At 38.3% G+C, this 26,446-nt stretch overlaps 1 protein-coding gene across 2 annotated transcripts; it reads left to right on the forward strand.

The window, feature by feature from the left end:
• The first annotated feature begins 355 nt into the window (after window positions 1-355).
• Window positions 356-24,871, forward strand: Seh1l (SEH1 like nucleoporin). 2 transcript variants are annotated; one of them, XM_027920692.2, is made up of 9 exons: window positions 356-572; window positions 4,084-4,134; window positions 9,252-9,398; window positions 12,233-12,444; window positions 14,789-14,887; window positions 18,551-18,691; window positions 19,583-19,740; window positions 21,056-21,206; window positions 22,442-22,871. In XM_027920692.2, exons 1-9 carry the CDS (start codon window positions 462-464, stop codon window positions 22,452-22,454), a joined length of 1,083 nt encoding a protein of 360 aa, XP_027776493.2. In that variant the 5' UTR covers window positions 356-461; the 3' UTR covers window positions 22,455-22,871. The 2 variants fall into 2 exon arrangements, with proteins under 2 accessions (XP_027776493.2, XP_027776494.2); XM_027920693.2 differs by lacking the exon at window positions 22,442-22,871 and adding an exon at window positions 24,079-24,871 and having other exon boundaries at window positions 358-572.
• The last annotated feature ends 1,575 nt before the right edge of the window (window positions 24,872-26,446 follow it).

The following is a 26,446-nucleotide window of genomic DNA, read 5'->3' on the forward strand; positions in this document are numbered from 1 at the left end:
GTCCAAATCCAGCAGCTCCGAGTCTCTACGTGTTTGGGGGAGAAACTTCCATAGCTGGCCTAAATAAATTGAAGGCTGTGGATGATATTTTTCACCTTTTCATTTTCTAAAATCGCACTAATATCCAAGCTTTCGCACTGCTCTCACCGCAGGCTCCAGGCACCTTCCAGAGGCAGGCTCTGTCTCGCGTCCGTCACGGGGGCGTGGCCAGCGAGACGGGGGCGTGGCCAGCGAGACGGGGGCGTGGCCCACGCGACGGGGGCGTGGCGAGGGGCGGCCCAGCGTGGGGCGAGGTGAGCTAGCCGAGCTCGAGGTGATCGAGCGGGGGGGGGGCGGGGCGAGCGGGCAGAAGGAGGCGCCTCGGCGGCTAGGTCCCCGAGCCTGCGGGCCACGCGCCGCCGCCGCCGTCGCCCTCTTCGGAGGCGGGAGGGGCTGGTGGAGGAGGCGCGTCGTCGGAAGCCATGTTTGTGGCGCGCAGCATCGCGGCGGACCACAAGGATCTCATCCACGATGTCTCTTTCGACTTCCACGGACGGCGGATGGCCACCTGCTCCAGCGACCAGAGCGTCAAGGTGCGCGCGGCGCCTCGTCCGGCGGGAGAGGGAGGGAGACCGGCGTGGAGAAAGGGGACTTGTCCCAACTCTAGGGCACAGCACCCAGCTCGAGGCCCGGAGCTCCCCGGGCGGCGGGCGGGTTGCGTGGGGGTCCGGACGTGGCGAAGGCCGTCCGCGCCCGGTATTGTGGGGTCGCGGCCGCGCCGTAGGCCTGCGCTCAGTCCTTGGGCTTCCGGCGCGCCTACTCAGGCCGCCACGTGCGCGCTCCCGCCGCAGGGCGCCGCGGCGCAGGCGTGGCCCGCGCTTCCGGCGTCAGGGGGCGGCCTCGGAGCGGGGAGGCCGGGCCTGGGCTGGCGCTCTCCCCGCTGCAGTAGCGAGGGCCGCCCGTGGAGAGTCTCCACTGCCGTGGCCCTCACCTGGGGACCTGGTCCTCAGCGAGTTTGGGATCAGTGCTCGCTTTGTTTCCCAAGAAAGAAACGTGAAAAGCCACTTGCAGTCCCAGCCACGGTCCCTCCTGGGGTCCAGAGTTGTAGTGTTTCACCACGTTCCCTGAACACCGTTCTCAGAGTCCGCAGGGCTAGGAGACGCGGACAGCGTCTGGGACTTGGGACCCTGGAGATCAAGGGTACTGTCCTGGAGATGAAAGGTGGAGCGTGGGTTATTTGCATTCTGGACAGCTCCAGAGCGCCTGGAAATCTAAGGACGGCTTTTCCTCCTTTTTCGCCTTCAAGTTTGATACCAGTGATCTCTTGAAGGTCAAATTGTAACACCCAGTTACCTATCGAGGAGCCAGTGTTGCAGTACTGGAACGGTCTAGTGTCACTGGGAGAAGTATCTATGTGGTTAACAATATAACCATTTCAAGGCGTGCAGTTTGGTGACATTAAACAGCGTTCCCGTTGTGCAGCCGCTGTCGATGCAGAAGCTCTCCATCATCCTGCCAGGAGCTCGGCTCCCAGCAACTCCTTCCTCCCCAGCCCTCACCCCCGGTAACCTCCCTTCTGCTTCATGAACTTGCCTATTCTGGGTGTCTCATATAAATGGAATCATAGTCTTTATGTCTGATGTATTTCATAACATAGTATTGTCAAGGTTCATCTATATTGTAGCATATGTCAGAACTTCATTCCTTTTTAAAACTGAATAATAATTTGTTGTGTGTATTTATCACATTTCCCTTACTCATTTCATCCATCCACTTTTTGTCTATTGTGAATGTGGCTGCTGTGAATATTGATGTGCAACTATCTCCTAGTTCCTGTTTTCCTGTTTTGGGTATACATTCTCATGTATATAGCTGTCATAAATTGGATGATATGAATAATGTAGGCATATCGATTAAATATATAGGGGAGAGAGTTTATGCTCTGTATGACAGCCTCAGAATAAAACAGACAGCCCTTGTTTTATTGATTTATAAAAGGTTGTGTGGGAATGGTGTTATTTTTACAGAAAGTCTTAACTGAGAATAACAAAGTACAGGGGTTTATATTTCATGAGTTTTTAGGTGTTTTTTTTTTTTTCCCCTTTTCATTATTTTCTGGCCTAATACCCATTTTTTTCCAGAATACTTTTTTTCTACTAAAGAGCCATATAAATATACACACATATAATTTATTTGTGAAAATGATATATTTCACTTTTAGAAATGTTACTTATAGCTGCGTGCAGTGTGGCACATGCCTGTGATCCCAGCTGCTCAGGACTCTGAATCAGGAGGATCACAAGTTCAAAGTTAGCTTCAGTAACTTAGGCCCTAAGCAACTTAGTTAGACCCTGTCTCAAAATATAAAAAGGCTCCAGTAGTTAGCATTTCTGGATTCAATTCTTGGCACCAAAAAAAAAAAAAAAAAAAAAAAAAAAGAAGTGTTACTTATAGTTTCATTGCTATCTCAACACTTGTTAATATTTATTGGTAGTCTCTGTTCTTTAGATATTTTAAAAAATTAATGTAAAAAATTTTTTTTTCCATTATTGCTGCACTGTTTCAACAATTACCATTCCTAATGGCATAAGTAATATCTGTTAACTGAACAGACCATACAGTTTTTTCATCATCTGCTTAGTACTGGATCTTTTAGTTGATCCTTCAGTTTGTAGGTTGTCTGTCAGATGTCAATAAAAACTTCATTAACTTAGCATATTATATATTTTGAATTATTTCTTTAGTCTAATTCCAGAAGAGAAGTTAGCAAATATTTTAAAAGCTTTTAAAAATTACTGGAAAATTGCCTTTTTGCACCTTGTTTTTTCTCCCCCTGTAGTGCTGGGGCTCAGATCTAGGGCCTGGCACATGCTAAGTAAACCCTAAGCTACATTCCCAACCCACATTACATTTCTAGGGTGAGTATTGATTTGATAGAATCATTGCCTGTGTTGAGTATTACCATTAAATTTCTTTTTTTTAATATATATTTTTTAGTTGTAGATGGACATTTTGTATTATTTATTTTTATGTGGTGCTGAGGATTGAACCCTGTGCTTCTTCACACATGCTAGGCAAGTGCTCTACCACTGAGTTTACAACCTCAATCTCCCATTACATTTTTTTCACAGGTTAAATTGGCACTTTTTTTTTTTTTTTCAAACTAATCTATAACTTTAGGATATAATAAAATTCAATATTTTACTTTAACTTTTGTTATATAAGCAGTTGATCCATGTTATTTATGGAATCTTTATTTGTGAATTTTCTTATTAACTAAAATTTATTTGTACCCACTTGTGCTTTTCCAGTCATTTACAGACTTGTAGAATGGTAAAATGTTTAAATTCCTAGACACACTGTTTCAGCTGAGGTAGAACAAGGTGACAGACACTTTGTGTTTTGACTCACACTATGAACAAATTCTTAGTATGTTCCTTTAGTGCCATGATTTTTGTGTGTCTTGTTCTTTATTAGTGATATTATAGCCTGAAATGGTGTAGTGCTGAAGTGCTGCTTACTGTTCCTAAGCACAGGCAGGCTGTGACAAGCCTTACAAAGAAAAGCCTCCCTCAGGCCCACATTGCAGTGTTTTTGCCGGCAAGAGCAATGTGATGAATCAACAATGTGTTTTGATTAGTTGATGAAAATGTTAGACTAGAGGCAAGCAGAAGCCTGACCCTGCATTTCCCTTAGGAGCAGTGATGCAGAAGTCAAGGCAACTTTACAGAATATAACTACTGTAATGAGAACAGAGGGCCCAGGGTGTAGCATAGTGGCAGAGTGCTGGCCTAGAGTGCATAAGACTCTGGGTTCAATCTTCGGCACATCAACAAAAAGGAAAAAAAAAAAAGAAAATTGACTGTAACGGTAATTGTCTCTGTTACCTGTTAGAGCTTGGGTTCCTGGATCTCTCAGTCTTGCTTGGCCCAGTGCCTGACACATTCAAGGTTCTTAATCAATAGTTGATTGAAGGAACATTTTCTTAATGGTTTTATTCTTTTGTGAAGTTTATTTTCCCCTCTTTGCCTGGACACTGATTCAGTCATATAGCTTATTTGTGGAAATTCTTTGCATAAAATATCTGCCTTTTGTTTTTCATAGGTCTGGGATAAAAGTGAAAGTGGAGATTGGCATTGTACTGCTAGCTGGAAGGTAAGTATTTAATTTCTGTGAAAATATAGCAATTAAAAAAATGAAATAGCTGAGCGTAGTAGTATATACACCTGTAATCCCAACAGCTTGGGAGGCTGAAGCAGGAGGATTATGAAGCAGAAGGATCTCAAGTTCAAGGCCAGCCTCAGCAACTTAGTGAGGCCCTAAGTGAGTGAGACCCTGTCTCTAAATAAAATACAAAATAGGGCTGAGGATGTGGCTCAGGGTCAAGTGCCCCTGAGTTCAGTCTCTGGCAACCCCCACCCCAAAACAGAAAATTGCTGGGAATATGGCTCAGTGCTTAAGTGCCCCTGGGTCCAATCCCTAGTACCAAAAAAAAAAAAAAAAAAAAAGAAAAAGAAAAAGAAATATTTACTATTTGGTTGTATCAATGAATTGCTGTTCAATTTTGGGAAAATTATAAAATTTATGCATAGTTCTTTTCCTGGAAATATATTTTATTCATTTTTTACTATTAAAGTAATAGAAATATGTTTTGCAATACATGTTTATTTTTTGTAATTACATAGTCAGGAATGAGAATAAGGATTTTTTGTTCATCACAGGAACATTGCTGGCTTTTGTTCCTGTGGCGAGCAAATGCATCCCCATAACCTCTAGAATTAAAAGTCAAATACAAACGAAGCATGTTTGATATCTCTCATTAATAGAACATTATTTAGTGACACAACTCTATAGAGAAAAGTCAGGTTATTCAACTCAAAAAATAACTTAAATTTAGGGCTGCAATGTAGAAACCTGTGGAATGAAATTCTGTCTGAAAAAGATATTTTTGGTTAGCATTTACAGGTGGGCATTTTAAAAATGCACGCTCTGAGTAGCTCCGGTAGAAATCTAGAAATATGCTTTGGAGAATTTTTTTTTTTAAGTTATAGATGGACACAATATCTTTATTTTATTTTTATGTGATAGTGAGGATCGAACCCAGTGCCTTACACGTGCTAGGCAAGGGCTCTACCACTGAGTTAAAACCCCAGCCCTCAGAGAATTTAGGAATAAGAAAATCTGTAATTCTGTTTCATTCTACATGAGTAGTATTAGCATTTCAGCATATTTCTTTACCTTTCTCCTTGACATATATTTTCTTAAAAATATTTTAGTTGTATATGGATATAACACCTTTATTTTATTTATTTTTTAAAATATTTATTTTTTAGTTGTAGTTGGGCACAATATATTTTATTAATTTATTTTTATGTGGTGCTGAGGATCGAACCCAGGTCCTCACATGTGCTAGGTGAGCGCTCTACCACTAAGCCACAACCCCAGCCCAATATTTATTTGGTTTTATGTGGTACTGAGGATCCAACCCAGTGCCTCACATGTGCTAGGCCAGAACTCTACCTCTGAGCCTACAACCCCAGCCCCTGACATATTTTTAATAGTTGTGATGTTTTATATGTAGTTTTCTTACTTTTATTTATTTATTTATTTATTTTGGTACTGAGAATTAAACCCAGGGTTGCTTTACCACTGAGGTATGTCCCCAGCTCTCTTTATTTTTTTATTTTGAGACAGGGTCTTGCTAAATAGCTGGGGTCTTGCTAAATTTCTGAGGCTGGCCTTGAACTTGAGATCCTTCTGCTTCAGCCTTTGAGTCACTGAGATTATAGGTGTGAGCTATCGTACCTGGCTTAGTTTTATTTCTTGATTTTTTTTTTTTAATTTATTTTTCAATTAAAGCACCTTTAGCTGGAGATGGTGGAATATCTCTGTAATCTCAGCTGCTTGGGAAGCCAAGCAGTAGGACTGCAAGTTTGAGGCCAGCCTGGGCAACATAGCAAGACCCTATCTCAGAAATTAAAAAAGGGCTGGAGGTTTAGCTCAGTGGTAGAGGACTTGCCTAGCATGCTTGAGGTCCCAAGTGCAATCTCCAGTACTGTAGAAAAAAAATAATAATAAAAATGAAAACACCTTTGGGGCTGGGGATGTGGCTCAAGCGGTAGCACGCTTGCCTGGCATGCGTGCGGCCCGGGTTCGATCCTCAGCACCACATACAAACAAAGATGTTGTGTCCGCCGAAAACTAAGAAAAAAAAAATGAAAACACCTTTACTCAAGAGTTTTTCATAACTTAAAGGGTCATCAGTTTTAAATGTACAGTTCAGTGAGATTTAGTAAATTTAAATGAATGTGCAGGCATCATCACAGTCCTGCTTTAGGATACTTCATTAGCTTAGAAATTTCCCTTTGCCCATTTACAATTAGTCCCTAGTCCCATTTCAGACTCCCAGCAACTGCTGATCTACAGTTTCATCTTTCCTAGAAATTTCATGTACGTGGAATCTTTAAATATTTAGTTCTTGGTGGGTAACTGCTTTCCCTTAGCATGTTGAGGTTCATCTGCATTATGTAGTGTCAGTAATTTGTTCCTTTTAAAGCTGAATAGTCGATGGTGTAAATATGCTACATTTTGTTTATCTAATGATCAGCTGATGAACATTTGAATTGTTTTTAGTTTTTGTCTGTCATGAATAATTTATATTATTCAACACAACACATAACAAAACACCTAAAGTAATAATAAGAGAAAAATTGCATGACTGGTGTGACTATTGTATACAGCCAGAGGAATGAGAAGTTATCCTCCATTTGTGTACAATGTGTCAAAATGCATTCTCCTGTCAGGTATAACTAGTTAGAACAAAAAAGAGAGAAAAGTAACTGGCTCCCTTTACTTGTTGGTTGGTCCATTGTTTTTGGGCCTGTGGTGAGGCAGTAGATCATGGCACGGAAATGTATTGGAGCACAGCCATGTGGCCAGGGAGCAAATTGAGAGAGAAGGGGTTGTCCTCCAGGGCACACCTTCAGTGACAGAAGGGCCATACACCAGGCCTCACCTCTTAAAGTTCCACTGCTTCCTAGTAGCACCTCTGAGGGAACAGGCTTCCAGCACATGGGCTTTTGGGGATGTTTGAGATCTAGACTACCGTAGTGTTGTTAAGAACGTGCCATGCAGGACTTTGTTTGGACATATGTTTTCATTTCTCCTGAGTAGATGTTTAGGGTTTATTTCTCTTGAGCAGATGCTAGGCTGTATATGTTTAACTTTATTAGCTGCCAAATCTTCCAAAGTGACTGTGTCATTTTATATTCCCACAAATGATATATGAAGGTTATAGTTTCTACGTTTTTTCCTACAGTTGATATTATTGTTGTTGTTGTTATTATTATTATTACTTGTTTTGGGGGGGAATGGGGTCTCATTGAATTGCCTTAGGCTGGCCTCAAATTGTCAGTCCTTCTGCCTCAGCCTCCCAGTATCTGGGATTACAGGCAGGTACTGCAGTACCCATCTTCTCTTTTATTATTAGCTTTTTTTAGTGGGCATGAAGTGCTATCTCATTGGAGACACACACATACACACACACACACACACACACTTTAATGTGGTTCTGGGGATTGAACCCAAGGGCTTGAGCATGCTAGGCCAGTGCTCTACCACCAAGGTACATCCTCAGACCTTTTCCTATTTTATTTTGAGACAGGGTCTTACTAAGTTGTCCAGACTGATTTTGAATTTGTCATTCTCCTGCCTTACCTCCTGAGTCTCTGGGATTTTAGTCTAACAATATATTTTAAAAATACTTCCCTATGTTTTTAAAGGCTGTATAAATAATAAATATAACCTGTTTTGCTTAACTGATGAATTTTTTTTATTGTGAATATTTTTGTACACACTTTATTCTTTAGTTAGATGTGTTTATTAGGAACCTAACATTTAATAAAATCCTCTGTGTTAGTGCATTTTTTCCAAAATAACTCTGAATGAGAATTGAAGGTGAAGCATAAAGGACTAGAGCAAGCTGGATGAGAAGGGTGCAGAGTGTACCATTGCTGTTACCATGTAGCTGTTCTTCTGCTACTGTCTGTAGAAAGTGCATGAGTAGACCCAGCCTACCTGACATCCTTGCTTGGCTGCGAGTGTCCTGTAAACTGTCTGTTATCTCCTTTCTGGATGGTGTGGCTGACTGGTAACTGTATTGTCTTAAGAGGCTGATGTTGTGTGTTGTTTTTTCGGGAAAAGATCAAACCTCACAGTTTGAAGTATCAGTTTGAACCATTGTAGGTTGATGAACATCTGTATTTTCTCAGGGTCCAAGGATTTCAATTTCTCATATTTAACCAGATATCAGTTAGAATCATTTAAACATTTTGTTGTTACAGTCTTTATATAATGTTAGTCTTTTGAATCAAGTTTATTATCATTGCTAATATTATTATTGTACTGGGGATTGAACCTGGCTTTTCTAAGTCACATCCGAGGTCCTTTCTTTCGCACATGCTAGACAAGCACTTTACCACTAAGCTACACAGCCAGCCTCAAATAATTCTTTTTAAACCAGAATAGTGGTTTTCTTTATTGTTATAATCTGTATGCCATAATATTTACCCATTTAAAAAGTATACAATTCAGGGAGGCTGAGGGTATAGCTTAGTGGCAGAGCACTTGGCTAGCATGAAATAGGCTTTGGGTTCTATCCTCATTACCACAAAGAAGAAGGAAAAAAACCTTTAACAAGTGTAAATTTAGAGATAGTCAGAATTCTGCACCTATCACCACTTGATAATTCCAGTCCATCTTCATCATCTCAAGAAACCCTGTGTAGTAGCCACTTCCTATTCTGCCCTTTCCCAGCCCTTGGTAACTGCTGATCTACTTTCTGTTTCTATGGATTGTGTAGCAGATAATTTTGGTTAATCCCATTTTATTTATTAGGCTGATGTGTCTGTAGAAAGAATTGGTAAGTAAAAAATTGTGGACTGGTGGAATCTGTTTCTAAGCTTCATAAAGCCAACCTCTGAAGCAAGACTGCTGCTATGGACACAGGAAACAGTGAACTTTATCCAGTTGGGTTTGTCTTTATTAGTAAAATATTAGGAAAACAACTTTAGGGGCCACTGTTCCAAGTAGAGAATATCTTCTAAAGGTTAAAAAATTCTAGAACTTAACTTTTTATTAAAATATTAAATAGACTAGCTTTTTCCTCTTACTAAAGTAAAAGTATCTATTGTTTTCTCAAGTAAAGCCTTGTCAAACTTTGTATGACATATGAATTAACTATGCTTTTTTTTTTTTTTTTTTAAACACCCCAGACCCATAGTGGATCGGTGTGGCGTGTGACGTGGGCCCATCCTGAATTTGGACAGGTTTTGGCTTCCTGTTCTTTTGACCGAACAGCTGCTGTATGGGAAGAAATAGTAGGAGAATCCAATGACAAACTGCGAGGACAGAGTCATTGGGTAAGACTCCTGGTAGTGTTCCTGGGTTGGGGACATACGAGACCACCTTTTAAGAATATCTCGGGTACTTGATAAAACCCGACCCCTTCCTCTATATTTACCAGTTCCACTGTCTTTTCTTCTGTGTTTTTCTCCTACTTGTTTATTTAATTTTGTCTTAGGCCTGAAATGATACTTAGGAGCACTTCTGGCATTAATTATAATTATGATGATGAAGCCAGAGTACTTGATTAATGTTTTGATTTTGCACTTCATATGGTAATTAGTATATAACTTTTCCCACACTCTAAAATCTTTGAAAATTTGTTTTTTCTATTTTGTGGTTACGTGTGTGTGTGTGTGTGTGTGTGTGTGTGTGTGTTGTTGTGTGTTTGATGCTGGGGATTGAATCTAGGTCCTTACTTGTGATAAGTGTGTGCTTTACCACTAAGCCACACCCCTAGGTCCTCTCTCTCTTGTGGTTGCTTTCGCTCTGCAAAATATACTCTCTTTTATGTGCATCAATTAAATTCTAACTCTGCCTTGATTGGACAATTGATTTTGGACAAGAACATAATCTGTGGGCTACTTAATAAGTTCCTCAGTCTGTTAGAAAGTTGAACAACAACAACAACAACAAAATAGAAAATAAGTGTTGGAGCCGTCTTAGAGAATATGAAGTGGTATCTCATTATGTTTTTTTTTTTTCATTTTCCTAATGATTAATGATGTTGATAATCTTTTCATGTACTTGTTGGCTAATTGTATATCTTACAGAGGGAAATATTTGTCAAATCCTTTGCCCATTTTTTAATTGAATAATGCGTTTTGTTGTTACTGAGTTGTAGTTCTTTATATATTTTAGGTATTAATCACTTATCAGATATATGATATGTAAATATTTTTCTTCATTTGTGGGTTGCTTTTTCACTCTCTTTTTTTTTTTTTAAACCAGGGATTAAGATCAGGGGCCTCAACCATTGAGCCACATCCCCAGCCCTATTTTGTATTTTATTAGAGACAGGGTCTCACCGAGTTGCTTAGCATGTTGTTGTTGCTGAGGCTGGCTTTGAACTCACAATCCTCCTGTCTAAGCCTCTGGAGCTGCTGGGATTCCAGGCATGTACCACTGCGCCCGGCTAGCTTTTTCACTCTTGATCAATATTCTTTGATGCACAAAATTTTAAAATTTTGTTGAAATCGAATTTATTTTTCTTCTGTTTCCTGTGCTTTTTTGTTAGATGCAAGAAATCATTGTCATGAAGACTTTCCCCAATAATTTGTTCTAACAGTTTTATAGTTCTAGAACTATATTTAGGTCTTTGATCCATTTTGTGTTAATTATTTTTGAGGCAGGGCTTTACTATTGCTGAGGCTGTTCTCTAATTTTTGTGCTCAAGCAATCTACTGCCTTAGCCTCCTGTGTAGTTGGAACTATACATGTACACCACCACACTCAGCTGAGTTAATTTTTGAATATGGTATAAGATAGGGTCCACATTCATTCTTTTGGATGTGAATATTCAGTTTGCCCAACACCATTTTTTGAACAGACTGGCCTTTCTTCTTTTTACATTGTCTTGGCAGACTTCTGTAAAATCAGTTGACCTTATAAGGACGATTTGTTTTGGAACTATATTTTGTTTTCTTGGTTTGTATGTCTCCTTATGCTCTTACCACTCTATTTTAATTGCTGTCACTTTGTTGCTTGAACAATATTCTTTTTACAACTGTTCCTATAGGGACAGGGGATGTTCTGATTGCTTTTGCACTAGGGCCTTCCTAAGGCAAATGAGGAGGAGAGAAGGAATTTTAGGAGTTTTAGCATATGAAGGATTTTTCTTTTAATTTCAGAGTATTTATTTGTATTTAAAGTAACTATAATTAGTATACTTAGTTTTTTTCATTTGTCTCGATATGAATTATTTAGTAATATGTAGACAAGAATTTGCTAAGAGGTTATCTTTGATTTTTATGTGATACTGTTTTTTAGAAATTTTTAGTATTGGGAGTCTTTAAGAAGTATTTTGATAATCAGACAATAAACTGTTTTCTAAATTTTATTGATGGTTTTGGGCAAATATTGTGTAATCTAGGTTCCAGAAAATAGCTTTTAAAATGTGATGTTGAAATTCTGTAATTATCATGATGTCATCTTCATTTTCTTAGTTTTTTAAATACTTTCACTTAAAAGTAGATGAGGTTGGTCCAGTGAGGTTACCTGTCCTTTATGCTTGAGAGACTTTGTAACCTTCTATTTACTACAGTTTAAGGATCTTAATTCATTTAATTACTGTTTGCAGCATGCTTTGCACGACAAAGTGACCTATAGTAAATTCTAACAGTTTCTAGTTTTGTGAACAATATGCTTAAGAGAGATTGCTTACATAATAAAGTTAGGCATTTTTTGTCTTTTTGTGGCACTGGGTCAGTTAACCCAGAGTGTGGTACGTGCTAAGGAAGTGCTCTGGTGTTGAATTACCTCCCTCTTTTAAGTTTTATTTAAAATTGATCTTGCTAAGTTGCTCGGGCTGCTCTTGCTCTGACTTGTGATCCTCCTGCTTCAGCTGAGATGACAGGCATACATTAGTGTCCTTGGCTAAAGTTAGGCTTTCTAAGGCAGACTTTCTTTTGCCTTAAAAGTAGTAATTAATTTGTTAGTGATTTTTGTGTGTTGTATTTTGCAAAGTGCTTTGTAGGAAATTGAGGCCCAGGTAGGTTTTACTAACTTATTCAAGTTTATATTGCTAGTAAATTGCAAAGGACTTTGTATGTGATTCTAAAGCCTTTGTTCTTTCCACTGTACCATGTTTTGTTTTTGTGTATAATTTAGGTTGATAATTACTGTTTTTCAGGTGAAGAGGACAACTCTAGTGGACAGCAGAACATCGGTTACTGATGTGAAGTTTGCTCCTAAACATATGGGTCTTATGTTAGCAACCTGTTCAGCAGATGGTGTAGTAAGAATATACGAGGCACCAGACGTTATGAATCTCAGCCAGTGGTCGCTACAGCATGAGATCTCATGTAAGCTAAGCTGTAGTTGTATTTCTTGGAACCCTTCAAGGTAAGCTTCTCCATCAAACCTCTGATAATATAATCCTAGTAAAACAGGATAGTAATTTTTTAAAAATATTTTTTAGCTGTAGATGGATACAATACCTTTTTACTTATTTATATTTCTTTATTTTTATGTGGTTCTGAGGAGTGAACCCAGCTCACATGTGCTAGGCACATGCTCTACCAGTGAGCCACAGCCTTACCCAGGCTAATAATTTTTAAGCTAATGATTTGATGGTTTATTTTTTTCAAAAATGCTTTTTTTAACTATGTGATCTTGAATTAAAATTTTCCCTTTTCTTCCCTGCCATGTCTTTCATCCCTGTGTTTTTACCCCACAGAGGATGCTAGCCATTGTAAATATTCTGAACTTTCTGGGCATTTTCTGAGTATATACAAATAAATATTTGGTGTATTGATAAACGCACAGATGTGCAGATGCATCCAGATGCACTGATGTAGTAGGCACACAACATGATAAGTACATCATGGGCATTTTCCCATCTACAAGTATATTAAGCTCTTTTATATCATTTCTTTTTAACTGCTATGTAGTGTGTAACCTTTTAAAAAATTGTAAGAATCACTTGGTAAAAACATTTTTAAGTAATGTAGAGGAGTACAAAAGTTCCTTTGGCCTCTAAAAATAAATTGTTGAAGTTATGTTTTTAGACTTTAATCTTGGTGGTCATATTACATTATAAATGATTTACTTCTACCCAGTCTCCTGCTCTGTAGTCTTGCGACAGTATTCATGCTCACTTGTGAAAGATGAATGTAGCACCTTCATAAAACCTTCCACCTCCCACGATAAGACTAGTAAATATTAGATGTTTTATTTGTGGTAACGTTGGTAGTTGTTTTAGTTATGTTGGTAATTATTATCTCAAATTTGTATCTTTCCTTACTGATACATGAGTTTTTAGGTTATATATTGTTTTCACTTTTTAAAAATTTGTTCTTTTTTTTTTGGTATTAGGGATTGAACTCAGGGACACTCAACTATTGAGCCATATCCCCAGCCCTATTTTGTATTTTATTTAGAGACAGGGCCTCACTGAGTTGCTTAGTGCCTGGCCATTGCTGAGGCTGGCTTTGAGCTCCTGATCCTCCTGTCTCAGCTCAGCCTCCTGAGCCGTTGAGATTACAGGCGTGTGCTACCATGCCCGGATTATTTCTTTTTAGATATACATTATTGTTTTTTTTTTCTTAAAAAAGAAGTTAGTTTATTTTGCTTCTCCCTCACATTGATTCTTTATTTTCTAGTATTTATTATATTATTTATAACTGACAGGATTTATGATATTCTAACATATTATGTAAACATTTAATATATGTATGATTATTTTTTTCTTGGACTACTAGTTGATTCTAAAAATTAAATAGTAGCTAGATTTTCTTCGTTAGGTTACGTAAGTATTCATTGTAGATGCAAATGTAATATATTCAGTATAGATGCAGATGTAATAATCTGTTTCTTGAAAACTTTGTTGTTTATGCAAAATAATCTCATGTTAGGTTCTCAGGAATACTCTAATTTCCTACCATAACACTTTGTAGTATACTGTTATTTTTCTTACATTAGAAGACTTGATCTAATTACCTGAAGCTTTAGTAATGAAGAACTATGTGTTTTTTTTTTTCCCCTAATGACCACATTTTGCTTTTGGCTTGAAGAGGTTAACGATCACAATAGTGAGGTTAGAGGTTAAACAAGAGTATTACTGAGATATTGTTTAATTTGGTTGAGGGAGGCAAAAGAAATTGATACCTTACTGTAATTTGGTGTAAAAATGAAGAGTGTTTATAATTCACTTTAGTAGAGCCATTCTGATTACTCATCTTCTGCTTTTTTTAAAATGAAGTTGCCTACACACAAATTTTGAGGGGAGCCTGATATGGGAGCATGATTTCCAGGAGGTAGTCTTTCCTACTCTTCCTCCTTCTGCCTGAGTTTCTTCCTTTTGTACAAAGCATTTGGAACTTTGTGTCATCAGGTTCACCACAGTAGGTACCTCTTCATTGCATGTCTGCAGGAGGACAGACTGCTGAGGCATCTCAGGTATCTTTTTTAATCTGTTGAATGAAACTTTCTCTTTTGGGGAAAAAAGCTCATTTCTAAGCCATAGAAAATGTGTTTTTAGAAATAATTCAGTACAGCTTGACCCATCAGTCCCCTGTGTGACATCTTTAAACACACATATTGCAAGGTGTGGTTGTGAGGTGAGTGGCAGGGAGCTGGAAGTCAGTAGGGCCAGACTGAAGTGCAGATGCTCAGCTGGTCTTGAGTTTGTGATTCTTGAATCCACTGTCCTGATGATGATGTGAAGTGTTTTTACTCTTCATTTCAGCTCCCGTGCTCATTCCCCAATGATTGCTGTAGGCAGCGATGACAGTAGTCCAAATGCAATGGCCAAGGTTCAGATTTTTGAGTACAATGAAAACACCAGGTCAGTACTGCTTTGATGTTAATTACTGTTCAGAGTTGCCTTTAATATTTAAGAGTATGTTTCCTTTATTCATTAACTGAATTAGGCCAACTTCTGTCCAGGATTTGATGATCTGGGGTTCATGAGGGGAAGGTAATTGTTCTCTCAGTATTTAGCATCTTGCAGGGAAAACAAATAATACTGAGAAAGAGGGCGAATTTTATGACCTAAGAGAATTAGAGTTTGAGCAGTTTATACCTGGGGAGCCCTAATCCAGTTTGGGGGCCAGGAAGGGTCATCTGCAGGCTGAGTATAGTCTGTCAGACAAGAAGGGCAGAATCCCTCCATGTGGAGAAGAGTGCAGGTAGGAAGGCCCAGGAACAGGAGTGAGCCAACATATCACAAAAGGCACAAGGGAGAAGTGGTAAGGAGGAGGAGGCAGGACACAGGTCTGCAGGACCTGCTGTCTAGGTTTCCAGAATCTTGTGGTCATGTGAATGGGAGTATCAGCATCGGAGTGTGGTGTACCTCTGCATAGGTGAGGGCAACATGAATGGATTCAGTAGTCCAGGGCGGGAATTTATAGTGGCTTTGTAGTACAGTAGTGGCCCTGGGACAGAAAGAAATGGCCTGTGTGAGAATAGTGGTATCAAGAGGATCAGGTGGCTGATTGAATGTAGGCAGGGAGAAGGGGAAAGGATCAGGATACTTTAATGTACATTATGAAATTTGAATACTATTGAGTAGTGTTGGCATCTTTTCTATTAGCACTGTTTTGCAAATGAAGAAACAGAGACCAGCAGTGTAAAACAACCAGTTTATAGGGAGTCAGATCAGAAACAAGGTCTTTTTTTGTTCATTACTTTGTTCATTCCCACTGAGACTCATTTGGTTTCTTTCTTTCTTTCTTTTTTTTTTTTTAATTAACATTTATTTTTTTAGGTGTAGACAGAACACAATGTCTTTATTTTTATATGGTGCTGAGGATCAAACCTGGGTCCTGCCCGTACTAGGCAAGTGTTCTACCGCTGAGCCACAATCTCAGCCCTCATTTGGTTTCTTTAGATAGGAAAAATATTAGATAACCATTAATGAAGTATAGCTTATTTCAGGTCCATTAAACAACAGAATCATCAAAAGTCAGATTTTTGCAAGAACATTTTACAAGTACCAGGGACTGTACTAAGCCAAAGAAAATACAGTACAGTCCTGTATGTGTGGCGCTCAGAGCCTTTAGCATACAGATGAACATAGTGTAGTGCTGAAGATGTTGTGATGTTTGAAGCATGTGCCAGGGAGAGCAGAAAAGAAGGTCTTGTGAGCCTGAGAGAGGTAAAGTGGGAGGAATTGATGTTGAAGCCTCAGTTTTGAAAGATGGAAGGTGATCTGCAGACAGAGAAGGAAGTAGGAGCAAAGATCAGGAGCATGGCACAACACAGTGAGACATTATACTGCGAGTTCAGGGTGAAGAGGCATGGCAGCAAGCCAGGGCAAGCTTGGCCTCTTTCCTTTCAGTGTTCTGAAGGGTCCTGAAGAGTCACATGTATTTACCTTTTAGGAAGATGATCTTGGGAGCTATTTAGAAGAGAGACCAGGAGCCAGGGAAATTGAGGAATTAATGAAATAGCTCCATTGTGTTAAAGCATGAGAGTGTGTACTAAGGCAGTGGTGGAGAGGAGGGCCTAAGGAGACCCATCCAAGATGTGTAGTGACACTACTGAGTCCCTTTGAGCTCCAATGAGTTCTTCTGATGTGGCTGATAGTAGTGCCACCTGCTGAGATGGGCCTATGGGATGCGACATGAGGGGAGAGGCCATTCACTTCGGAAGTACTTAGTTTGAGGTGTCTTTGGGACATCCAGGTGGGAACATCTAAAGAACAAATGGGCATGAAAGCTAAGATAGTTACCTGTTGCTACACAGCAATTTCACAATCTTAGTAGTGTTTATGAGCTCATGGTTGCTTTGGCCCAGTTCAGGGAGGCTACACTTGGGAGCTCACTTGCTGTTGACAGTGTCCCTGTTTCTCCCTCATGGACCATTTCTGGGGTGGCTCACAGCATGGCAGATGCTTCTTCAAGGCGGCAAGGGGAGTCCTCTCACAAGACGGGCACTGTTAGCTTGTGTATGTGATCACACAAGTGTAATCCTGTTAATTTCCACATTCCTTCCCTTGGTTAAACATAAGTCATGGGCAGGTTTTGCCTGCACTTGTCGGGAGGAGGCTCCAAAAGCCAGACCACCTGAAAGTGGGGTCCTGGGCTCTTTAGAATCTGCCACAATGCTGGTGTCACTCCTACCTTAGGACTTCTTACTTAAGGTCACAGTATAGCCATGATTGAACAGGCTGGGATTTGGACATGGGCACTCTGACTTAATGTGTGTGCTCTTTAGTGCTATCCTTCCCTCTTATCTGGTCTTTGGCAGAAGGGACTGGATTGGAGGTGAGATGCACATGTGTGTGTGTGTGTAAATTTGAATATGAAAACATGTATACACACATATGTTCATTCACATATATGTATATATGGGAATTGATTGGTATATGGGTAGTGAAGCTATGAGCATAGAAACTTTGCTGTCCAGGTAGGTCATCTGTGGATATTGTTAAAATACATGTTCTTGATTGCTTGGGCTTGTGGTGGTGCTGAGTATACATCTCTCAGAAGCTTCCAGGCAGCTGCGGACCACACAGTAGAGGCAAGCATATGGTGGAGACTGCTTAGGTTATTGTGTCTATAAAAAGAGGAGCTCAAAGAGAGGAACTATAGAGGTTTTTTAACTTGGTAGGTATTCTGAAAGGTGTCAGGGTGAGAAGGTTTAAGAATAGAAGGCAGGGAAGCACCGCTGTTTCGGAGGGTATGTAGAAAACTGACCTGCCAGCTCCTCACTGTTGTCCTTTATCTGTAGATAAATAGATTTGTAAGAGTGAACCAGACTTGGGCAGTTTCCTTTAGTCACCTTGTGAAAAACTTCAATTTCCATTGCTCCCAGCTTTATTATTATTTTTTTTTTAATGTACACTCACGCATGTAGCTAATTCCTGGCCTGTTTCTTAAAAACTATATCAATGGTTCCTAAATCAAGACTTAATTTTAGTTAAATTTTTATTAAACTGTTTTAAGTTAAATTATCAAAGGAGTAAACCTGGGAGGTTACATTGGTTTCCTGGGGTTGCCATAACAAATTACCCCAAACTGAGTAACTTAGCCCAGCAGAATTGTTTGCTTATAGTTTTGGAGGCCAGACATCTGAAATCAAGCCATTGACAGGGCTGTACGTTGCCTGAAATCCGTTCTCCTTGGCATTTCTTGCGGCTCCAGGAGTTCTTGGCTTGTGGTGGTGTAACTCCAGTTTCTGCCTCTGTTCACTAGAGCCTTCTTTGCATCTCTGTTTCTCCTTTTGTCTTAGGAAAGGACAGTGAACACTGGATTCAGGGTCCACCTTAAATTCAGGATGAACTCATCCTGAGATCTTTAATTACACAGACCCTTTTTCTGAATAAGGCCAGTTCACAGGTTTGGGGGGTTAGGATTTGGTCCCTTTTTGGGGACTACTATTCAGCCCACTGCAGAGGTGAACATGCCTTGATTATGAGCAGAATGAAAAAAATTGAGGTACTTTGATGTGGAGTTTTGCAAATTTTATTTTCAGAAATTTTAATGTAAATTGTTTTTTTCATTAGGAAATACGCAAAAGCCGAAACTCTCATGACAGTTACTGATCCTGTACATGATATTGCGTTTGCTCCAAACTTGGGAAGATCTTTTCATATTCTAGCAATAGCAACCAAAGATGTCAGAATTTTTACATTAAAGCCTGTGAGGTGAGTTTTAGAAACAATTATGCATTTGAAAATACTCTTGCCCCCTAATTGTCTTTGGAAGAGAGAATTGTGGTAACTATGATCTGAAGATTGGTTCTTTAATGAACATTGTATATGTAACTATGTCACCTTTTGGGATGGGGAATTGAGTAAAGAGAGGAGACTTACATTCTCTTAACTGTTTTATTTAGGCTAATACTAACAATGAATTGGTACAATGAATTGGTACTCTAAATATAATTGGTACCCTACAAAATGTTCCAAAGATGAGAAGTGGCCATCTACTTAGGAAAAACTAAATTAGCATTGAGATTGAGACATTTTGCAAATAATCTCGCTAGTTTTAATTTTGAAATGTGAGTTTTAGTTCTTTTTCTTTTCATTCTTCCCTTCTTGCTTTTCTTCCTTTTTCAGCTAATTATTACCAAGCATTTGATTCCTCAGCCTTATTTGGGGTAATAATATCCTTATTTATCTCTGAGTATCATTTATGGGCTGGGATCACTCTGGGTCCTGTGGGGGAATCAAATGAAAATGGCACCAGCAGCCTGGTGCAGTGAGTGTGGTGTAATTCCAGAAATTGGGAGACTGAGGCAAGATGAGTGAGTCCCTTTCTCAAAACAGGAAATAACAAAGGCTTTGGGCTGTGGCTCAGTAATAAAGTGTCATGGATTCAATCCAAGTACCAAAAAAAAGATGGCCACACTTGACCAGCTCAAGGGCTTGGGGTGGGAGAGTATAAAGATAGGCAAATTACTATAAAATTATGTGGTAAATAAAGTACATGAGATCATTTGTCTTTCTTATTTAGGACAGTACAAATAATTTATCATTAAATTTAAAAACTTCCTTCAGAATTCCTCAGAAAAAATTTTTCCCCCTAATTAACAGGAAAGAACTTACTTCCTCTGGTGGGCCAACAAAATTTGAAATCCACATAGTGGCTCAGTTTGATAATCATAATTCTCAGGTCTGGCGAGTAAGTTGGAATATAACTGGAACAGTGCTGGCCTCTTCAGGAGATGATGGCTGTGTAAGACTGTGGAAAGGTAGGAAAAGTTCCATGGAGGGGTAATTATTGCTTTATATTTTGCTTTTAGAATTTTCATTGAGGAATGTAAATTCTGAAATATTTTGAAAAGAATTACCTTTTATAGCAACTTTAAAATCAGTATCTTATTACTTAGTTCACAGTACTTAATGACTGACGGAATTGTTTCTTTATATAACATGGCAACTTTTAAAAATAATTGTAACAGTATGTTGTATCATCAATAAACAGATACCATTTACTACATACATAACTTGTGTGGCTCTTCTACAAACTTGGGATAGGACTGAAATCATCTCTTACTATATAATTTTATTAGACAACCAGTCCTTAAATCTAGTGTCCTCTCCACTTCCTTTCTTGGGACTCTGATTCTTTTTTTTTTTTTTTTTTTTTAGTTGTCAGTGGACTTTTATTTATTTATATGTAGTGCTGAGAATCCAACCCAGTGCCTAACACTCATGCTAGGCAAGCACTCTACCACTGAGCTACAACCCCAGTCCTGGTACTCTGATTCTTAGTTTCTTATTTGTAGCATTCTAAGAGGGAGCTAGGTCTGGGTGGTTGACAAGACTTGTCTCTGTAGCTTGGTTCTGCACTTTTCCACGATTGTTTATCCAGCAGGAGGAAAGTCTGTGGTTTGTACACCACGATGGTGGGCAGCATGCTGTACTTGGCATAACCATATTGTGTCACTTACACTGAGTGGCCACTGTTTCCTGAAGTGCAGTCTGGCTAAACCTTGGGCCTCCTGTGGCAGAAATAGCCCAGATTTTCCTTTCCTCAGTGTCATTTGATTTTAAAAGAACTGTGCTGTCATTTTTCCTCTGGGCCTTAGTCAGGACTCTGCAGCCTCACTTGAATTTTCTGGGCTTTTTGACTGTAGGGCCATGTTGGATAAGCCAGTCCAACCTACAGTCAAAGGTTTTGCTGCTCACATCCATCTGTGAAGATGGCAGGTCCCCACATAACCAAGAAGATATCTTCATTACCTTATGCAGATTCGTTATAGCAGAGATGGAGATTTTATTGTGATATTAACTTCATAACATGATAATGTGGTAAAAAACAAAACAAAATAGAAAATGGGCTGGGGTGTAACTTGGTGGTAGAGCACTTGCTTGGCATGCTTGAGGCCCTGGGTTCCATTCCCAGAACCTAAAACAAAAGGTCTTTAATACTTACCTGGAAAGAAATGTAGCCCACGGTTTCTGTCTCATTTCTTTAATTACCGTTTGAGGACATGAATCTGGATTTATGCTACTGTGCACAGGTTTCACTCATGTTGATGTCTTTGACCGTTTTTCTTTTAGCTAATTATATGGACAACTGGAAGTGCACTGGCATCTTGAAAGGTAATGGGAGCCCAGTCAATGGGAGTTCTCAGCAAGGAAACTCAAACCCTTCCCTAGGTTCAAATATTCCAAGTCTTCAAAACTCATTAAATGGATCTTCTGCTAGCAGGTAGGCTGTTCTGTGGGAAAAATCAGAAGTTGTCTTCTTTTTAAAATCATTTTGGTCATCACACTAAAGGCATGCTGTTTTATGAATTTTAGGATGAATGAGAAAATGTACAAATTATTAGTGTTAGAATTTAAAAATTGACGTTGTTAGCTCTGAATTTGGCTTACTTGGTCATAATTTTTATAGGTAGTTTGGGAGTCCATTAAACTAAACTATATTCTGAATTGAATGGTCTGTCAGGAGAAATGTTTGTAGCTTTCATATTCTACCTTGCCTCTGCAGCAGTGAGAGGAAGAATAAATAGTTTAATAGTGAGGGTTTTAGTTCTGGATAAGCACTGTTTTTTTAGTGCTTAGAGCATATAGTTTCTGCTTTTGCATTAGGTCAAACAAATTTTGAATAAAATGCATTAAGGCTTTGTAAAAGAGAGTGAGTTAAATGATTTGGCGTTTGTGTTTAAAACTTTAAAGTAGATTATAAAAGGAAATGATAACACCCCAGGTCTTGAATTTTTAGAATATTTAGCATATTATTAGATTCTTGCTTCTCGTAATAAAGAACCTTTAGAACAAAAGAAAACTTGATGTAACCCTAAGAATCATTTTGTTTTCATATTCAAATTTCAAATATGTGACTTTATAAGAAAGTTATTGTAAATATACCCTTTTGGATAATTTGAAATGGAGTTTAGGAAACGTCAAAACTAAGTCTTCACAAACTGATTTGTGCTGTCATTGTGCCATAGCTTGGTTCTGCACATTATCCTTATTGTCATCCTAGATCCTAAATAAAAGAAGAAAATTGTATTTAAAGTTTCTTCAAGTATTATTATGTTGTTATATTTTTATAAAGAAGTCATGAGTATGAGGCCCTGGTTTGATCCCCAGCACTGCAGAAGAAAAAGGAAACAAAGCAAAACAACAACAAAACAAACAAACAAACAAAAAACAGGAAAAAGAAAGTCTTGCTACTTGATTCTGAGATTTTTAGTTTTACATCTATTAAAACAATTTAAGGTTACCACATAAGATGGCAGATTATAAAGATGAGTTCATGAAGCAAAGAATACTAGAGTGTGTATTTTAAATCTGGCTTTAGGAGGCTGCCTGTACTGCCCGTTTTCTTTCGTACATAGCTTTGACGTGTTTGATCTGTGTTCTTATTGTGCCAATACCCATCTGTGTTAGATCTGTGATGCATTTTCCCTTCTCCATTTGCATTATGTCCTTTAACAGAAAGCACAGCTGAGTACAAGCTAACTGGAGTAACTCTGCTGTTTTGCTGCTTGTTGCATGCACACAGGAATGGGACGCCAGCTCCTTTCCCCCTTCCCCAGCGCCGTTTGACCTCTCCCAGGACACACCAGCAGCCTGCTTACTACTAAACGCAGCCCCAAAGGCCTTTAGAAATGCAGTTAATATCTTTTTTTTTGTATAGTCAGTTTATTGACACTATTTGAAACTCTTGAGATTTAAATGGAGAGGCTTTTTGTTGAGACATTGACACCAAAACAATTTTTTGAAATGTTGCTGAAACTCAGTTGGATTTGAAAATTAAAAGGATTGTTAAATCCTTATAACTGGTTGGGAGGAGGAAAGATACCATTTTATTCCATTTGGAGAATATAGATATATTTCTTTTGTTTTCTAAATAAGCTAAACATGATGAATTTTTATAATTTTAATTCGAAGATTGAATAAATATTTTTCATAAAGATTGTTTTGAGTGCTAATTTGTTTACCTTTTGTAGAATTGCTTTATAAATGATATTATTTCATACAACTGTCATTCCTTTGTAATATTTAAAAAGTAGTAGTAAATGAGGAAATTAGCAAAGTAGTATTAGTAAGATGAAAGTAATTTGACTGTACAGTTTGTAGCCAAGTGGAGTGTTTGGTATTGTTTCATTCATAATTTGGTGGGAAATGGAAACAGCTTTATATGTTTCCAATTCATATTCACTAAAGACTTAAATGTTTCTGATATGTGCATGTATATTTTTGTGATGTGATTTCATGGCTTAAAGTTTCCTTCAAGACACAATTTGGAAATATAATCAGTTACAGTTTTGCTAAAAGTGTGCATGCAAATTAACTTACAAATCCCATGTCTCAGGACTTCCTTTAGTTTGCTGTTTCAGTGTGTTCATATCCTCTAAGGCTCTGATCTTGATGACATAGCTATAAATCTTTACATTTGCTAAAATGCATAAGTATTACGGGTAAGTTATACAATGGCGCAATAATGATAATAGGGCATAATAATTCTTTGAGTCCTTTTACATATCAAAATTCTGTAGCTATTTTAAGGTTTTTGCAGAAAAATAAGTATATTTAATGATTGTATTTCTTCAAAAGTATGTTGCAGTAGCCAGAAATACAATGTGAAAGTGTATTCAAATTGGTTTTCAGTATCATGTATGCACTAAAAAAACGTGTGCCTGCTGCTGCTACAGATGGAGCACTGCTCTCAGCGAGAAAGCACATTAGATTGCCAATTTACAGAATGGCATCAGACATATTTCTGAGAGGTTAGACAACGTTTTAAATTTATAAAATTAATGTCTTTGTAACATTCATACTGATAATTTCTTTGATATTTTAACAGATTGTATTTCTTCCCTTCAAGTTTCTATACTTGCTTAAGCAGTCTTGATTTGAGTAAGGGTCTTGGTTTGTGCTATTATGTTCTGTTAGTTTGGCATGAATATACTAAAGCTTTTTTTTCCAGCATGTGTTTTCTCCTCTTTGGTTCTCTTTGTATTTACTACTTTTCTCTTTTTCTTCTGTTTTGTTTTTTTCTTTTCTTTTTTTTTTTTTCCTGTTTTGTTTTGTTTTGTTTTGGTGTTTTGTTCCTGTCTCCGTTGTTTCAGGTATTTCTTTCCCCCTCTGGATTCCCCACGGGCTGGATCGAGATGGTCCAGTTATGCCCAGCTCCTTCCTCCTCCTCCTCCTCCTCCTCCTCTGCTAGAGCCCTCTTGCGATGCTGACACTGCCAACCTCCAGTATCCTCACCCTCGCAGACGATCTCTCTCTCGGCCTCTTAATCCCTTACCTGAGAATGAAGGGGTTTAAAACACTGACTTAATATTTAAAGGCCTTATTCAAATGCTTGTAAATGCTTTCATTCCTGGCTGCTTTTTGTTTTTCTTCTTTTTCTTTCAGAAGACTTTTCTTATTTAGGGTCTGTCTTGCATGTATCACAACCAGAACACAGTGTTTGGAACCTAAACCTGTTTGTGAGTCTGCATCAAAGGAACATTGGCTTCACTGGTTGATAACCTTTGATGAAATGTGTACAAATAACATCAACTGTGAAAATTACACAGTAGCTGACTTCCAAGTGCCTGTTTTGTAAATTTTATTTTGAATTGTTATCATAGTCTTAAATTCTGCTTTGTCATACTGGTTAATGTGAAAACATCATTATGGAATTCATTCTGCCTTTGAGACATATTAAGAAATGTTTTTAATTTTTACAGGCTAAATGTTGTGACTAATGTGTAAAATAAATCATTCCTGTGTATAAAGCAGCAAAACAATATGGATATTTTGTCTTTTTTTTTTTTTTTTAAGGAAATTGTCTTTCACTACTTGGAATTTCTATTTAAAGCCTCTGTAATTATTATCCAAGTAGTTATTTAATAAAATCTATTTTAAAAGACATGAATCTGTTGCCTTATAAAAATAGAAAGTAATTTACTTAAGATTGTTCATACGACTTACTCTCCTTCTACCACGTCACAGAAACCAAAAAATCCAAACAAAAGGAAAATAAAGGGATTAGGATGCCAACATGAAAATTAAATCTAGAACTGAGAGATGTTGATTATCACTAACTTGGTTATTCAACATTGGAATAGATTATTTTCTAAAATATTTTTAAGTTAGAGATTAGAATATATACTTGATAATATGGTGAAGTGATTAAAACTATGAGGCTAGTAATATTCTTATAGGTTCACATTTCTTAGGATCTGGCAAGAATTTAACCTTCAGGGCTAAAAGGAGATGTATTTTGAATAGTATTTCAAATATGGCTAAGTTGCTGACCCTGGCCTTTAACTTGCAGTCCTCTTGCCTCAACTCTCTAAGTTACTGAGATTACCGGCATGTGCCACTGCATCCAGCCTCATAGTTTTTTTTTAATATTTTTATTTTTTAGTTGTAGTTGGACACAATACCTTTATTTTATTTATTTTTATGTGGTGCTGAGGATCGAACCCAGTGTCTCATATGTGCTAGTCGAGCGCTCTGCCGCTGAGCCCCAGCCTCATAGGTTTTTAACGTTCATAGGATAGAGAGCAGATAGAATATATACTACATTTAGTTTAAGGAATATATGAATTTTGTTTTTAATTAAGATGTTTTGTCTGTAAAGTTAGCATTCCAGTGTAAAAAGAAATCCTTTTCAAATAATTCTTGATGGTTTTCCTTTTGTTAAAGGACTTTTAAGATTATGTCGGATCAAAGCAAAGACTCCAATTTAATGATGGATCTAGCTCAGAATTAATAATTCATGTCTTTGAGGTTTCCATCATTTTGGAGTTAACTGGGGTTGGAGTGACAAAGAGTTGAGACCATTCTCCAATTTAGTGAATACTGGGCACTTACTATGTGCAAAACACCATATAAGAAATAGAAAAGTAGTCGGCATACATTCTGGTGGGAGAAGGCATTTCCAGTTTACAAAAGGAAATGGGTTCTGCTTTGTAAGAAAGGTAGAAACTGTATAGTTGGCATAAAAACCATTTACTTAACTGAGCTGGCAAGATTTGGAAGGGATGTGGGATTTCAACAGGTGGAGTTGAGGTGGAGGAAGGTGAAACAGGGTAAAGTGCTTAGGAAATAGGTAAAAGTCTGATGGAAGACCAGAGAACATTTAGGGAGCCAATGGGAGATTAATCTGGAATCATTCTTTGTGGAAGGTTTTGAATATTTGTGGCTGAGGCGTAACATTTAGAGCACTTGGTAAAGAAGCTATGGGAGATGTTTGACTTTGAGGCATCCATGACTATAGGGCGGGCCTGTGTTGGCTCTACTAAATGTCTAAGGAGATTTGGAGTCAAGAGTTCTATTCCTCCTTTTCAGTGGGCAAGAAGGTTAGATATTGAGGTGTAAGATGATGGCTAATGTTTGTTGAGTACGGTTGTGTACCAATTCTTTTCTAGATGCTTTACATGAGTTAACTGCTTTATATCCTCACAGCAAGCCTCTGGGGCCAGTCATCTAAATATGCTT

This window comes from Marmota flaviventris, chromosome 16 (assembly GCF_047511675.1).
Source record: "Marmota flaviventris isolate mMarFla1 chromosome 16, mMarFla1.hap1, whole genome shotgun sequence".
NCBI classification, from domain to species: domain Eukaryota; kingdom Metazoa; phylum Chordata; class Mammalia; order Rodentia; family Sciuridae; genus Marmota; species Marmota flaviventris.